We start from the raw sequence: 2,546 nt of genomic DNA, 5'->3' as shown, positions 1-2,546 counted from the left end.
CAAAATCATTGAGGCATAAGGATGCAATAAAAATACTATATATCACACGTTAGCCATAGAGGCTCCTCAAATTGACCTCTTAGGTTCTCACCAGTGGCAGGGACCATGGAAAGCAAACCAATGTCCTGGAGCAGAACAACAGCGTGCCAAGCTGGCGTACCATTCTAAAAAGCATTACACGTGAGGTGTGTTAAGCCAGTTCCATCCAAGCGACAAAACCGCAAGTCACCGTAGGGTTTGAATTGGTTCGGCATCGACACTGTCTCGGCCAAAACGCTACCAAGGTTCGCCATGAAGAGGAGCCACTTCGAGTCCGGACTGAAGCAGACATGGTTAATTCTCTCCCTATCGGCCTCATTTGACCTCGGTGGCCCGGCAACGTGTACCCGTCACAGGTTTGAGCCATCAGGTCGAACCAAATATATGCTGTAAGCCTTCGGATTAGACGGATTGTGCCGGTTAGATGAAAATGCGATCAGCTCGCCATCCGGCGACCACACTGGCATCGTATTGACCCACTCGCCCTCCGTTAGTTGCTGAATCCCACCACTATCGACAATTTCTCCGTCGATGGCATCGAGGATGTAGAGATTCTTGTGGCTGGATCACCCAAGATCGAAAAACAATGTGCTTCCCGTCCGGTGAGCACGATGGGAATGCATTGTTGGCGGTACCTCCACGGGTAAGGATCTTCACATCGGCATAGATTTCCTCCTTTTTTTCATCAAGATCGTCAGGATTAAAAGAGATCCGGGCAATCTGGACTGTGGCCTTGCTAGAATCAAAGATCGGGCCGATAGAGGTGAGGATAATGCCCTTCTCAACAGGACTCCATGTCGTGTAGAACGCAGTGGGAGATTTAAGCAGAGTCCACCATTTCAAACCGTCAGATCAGAGAACCATCAGGCCAGGGGATTCAAAGAAGTCACCGTTGATTGCGAGTAGATCACCGGCAGGGGAAAAAGATGGGAATGGGCCGTGAAGCCGAAGAAGCTGGAGCACTTGAATTGGAGAAGCCACGAGAAGGAGATTTAGTACCTTTTCATTCGATTCTCCTCTGAATCGATGGTATCTGAGCTGATTCGAGTCCTGTGAAAAAAATGGATTGTAGTGATGGTTATTAGGGTTTAATGTCTTTGTAATCGGATAGAATCATTCTGATTTGAGATCAAAAATCTCGATGTGGCGAAATTTAATCCCTTTCCTGCGCGTGCAACCGCTATATACTTCCCATCGTTCGATGCAGCGGGCGTGAAGGCGTGTAGCCCAGGCGGGGTAATACGACGAGCTATGTTTTCTTCGAGAATTTCATGTAGATCGATGCGGTAGACGCTCCACCTGCCATCGTCGGCCTTACGGTGGAAAAATATTGTTGATTCACCAGAAAAAGTCGGCCATCCGCCACTGCCGGCAATGATGGTCCAGTTTTCCAGTTTTGAGACACTAAAGATGGTGATCTCGATTTTGAGAGTGTGGAAATCACCTTTCCATGGCCGAGACCCATAGGATGTAACGGCGACGAGCTGGCCCAACTCCGAAACTGCTGGGCTGAAGTCGACAGATCCAATTGGGGTTAACCGAATAGCCTCCTCTGTGTCAAGCTGAGTCATGTAGACTGCGGCCCATGGGCGGAGACGTAGAACACGCGGCCGTTGTTAATGGTGGGCCGGTCGTGGAAAAGGCTATTTTGGTTTGTTGGGAGCAATTTGATTTCGTCTCCAGCCGAGGATGTCTGATAGAGTCTAGCGGAGCCGGTTCGCTCGGAGATGAAGGCAACAGTTTCGCTGGACTTATCGGCGAACTGAGCGTTGAAATTGACGGAGACGCCTCGGTACGACGGCTTTCTGTTATGTCTTCATTGGCGATATGGTCGGCGGCGAGGACAGTGGAAAAGACATCGAAGCCGTAGGTGAGCAATCCGAGGGTTGAGAAGATGATAGTTCCCTGGACATCCATTATAACGAAGGGTTGTTCAATATATGAAATCAGCTTACAACCACGGCGTTAAATATGGCCGCTCGGCTGCTCAAATAGTCTATCTCTTCTGGCTAGTTCTGACGTCTATCCTCCATTAAGAAATGAGAACTCGTGGTCAATTCGGTGCGATGCATTATGTATAGTTCGAATATTACCTAAGACTTAAGGGCTAAATTTTAAGGATAGGGTGCGAAATTGAAACAAAGCAAAAGGTACATATAATAATTTAAATTTAGTAAACAGTAAATCACCAAAATATATGGCACATTTATTGGAACTAGTAAAAATGTGCATTAAATGCATGTTATTAAAAATTTAAAAATAAAAATTCATATTATAAATATTTTAATTATATTATACAACAACAACAACAACATGAAGCATTTGTCCAACTACGTGCGGTCGTAATGTATTTGATAAGAGAAAATTCATTTGTGATTTTTTTAACATGATTGTAATTAATATGATACATTGTTATATTTATTTGAGATAAGTTTTGAAATTATTTATTTTTTATCTCAGCAATTTATATTTAAATTTTAAAATATAAAAAAAATATTTTATAAGTT

General features: G+C 44.4%; 1 protein-coding gene across 1 annotated transcript; it reads right to left on the bottom strand.

Annotated features, from left to right (window-relative positions):
• Nucleotides 1-372: 372 nt before the first annotated feature.
• Nucleotides 373-2,301, bottom strand: LOC110093846 (tol-Pal system protein TolB-like). The gene is given in 4 exon segments (XM_028700059.1): nucleotides 373-612; nucleotides 614-893; nucleotides 951-1,089; nucleotides 1,131-2,301. Coding segments are annotated over 4 exon segments (1,122 nt in total). The 5' UTR covers nucleotides 1,611-2,301; the 3' UTR covers nucleotides 373-389.
• Between the last annotated feature and the right edge of the window lie 245 nt (nucleotides 2,302-2,546).

This window comes from Dendrobium catenatum, unplaced genomic scaffold, assembly GCF_001605985.2.
Source record: "Dendrobium catenatum unplaced genomic scaffold, ASM160598v2 fragScaff_scaffold_1446, whole genome shotgun sequence".
NCBI classification, from domain to species: Eukaryota; Viridiplantae; Streptophyta; class Magnoliopsida; order Asparagales; family Orchidaceae; genus Dendrobium; species Dendrobium catenatum.
Note: the sequence above shows the minus strand (reverse complement) of the source record. Positions and strands in the feature narration are given on the sequence as shown.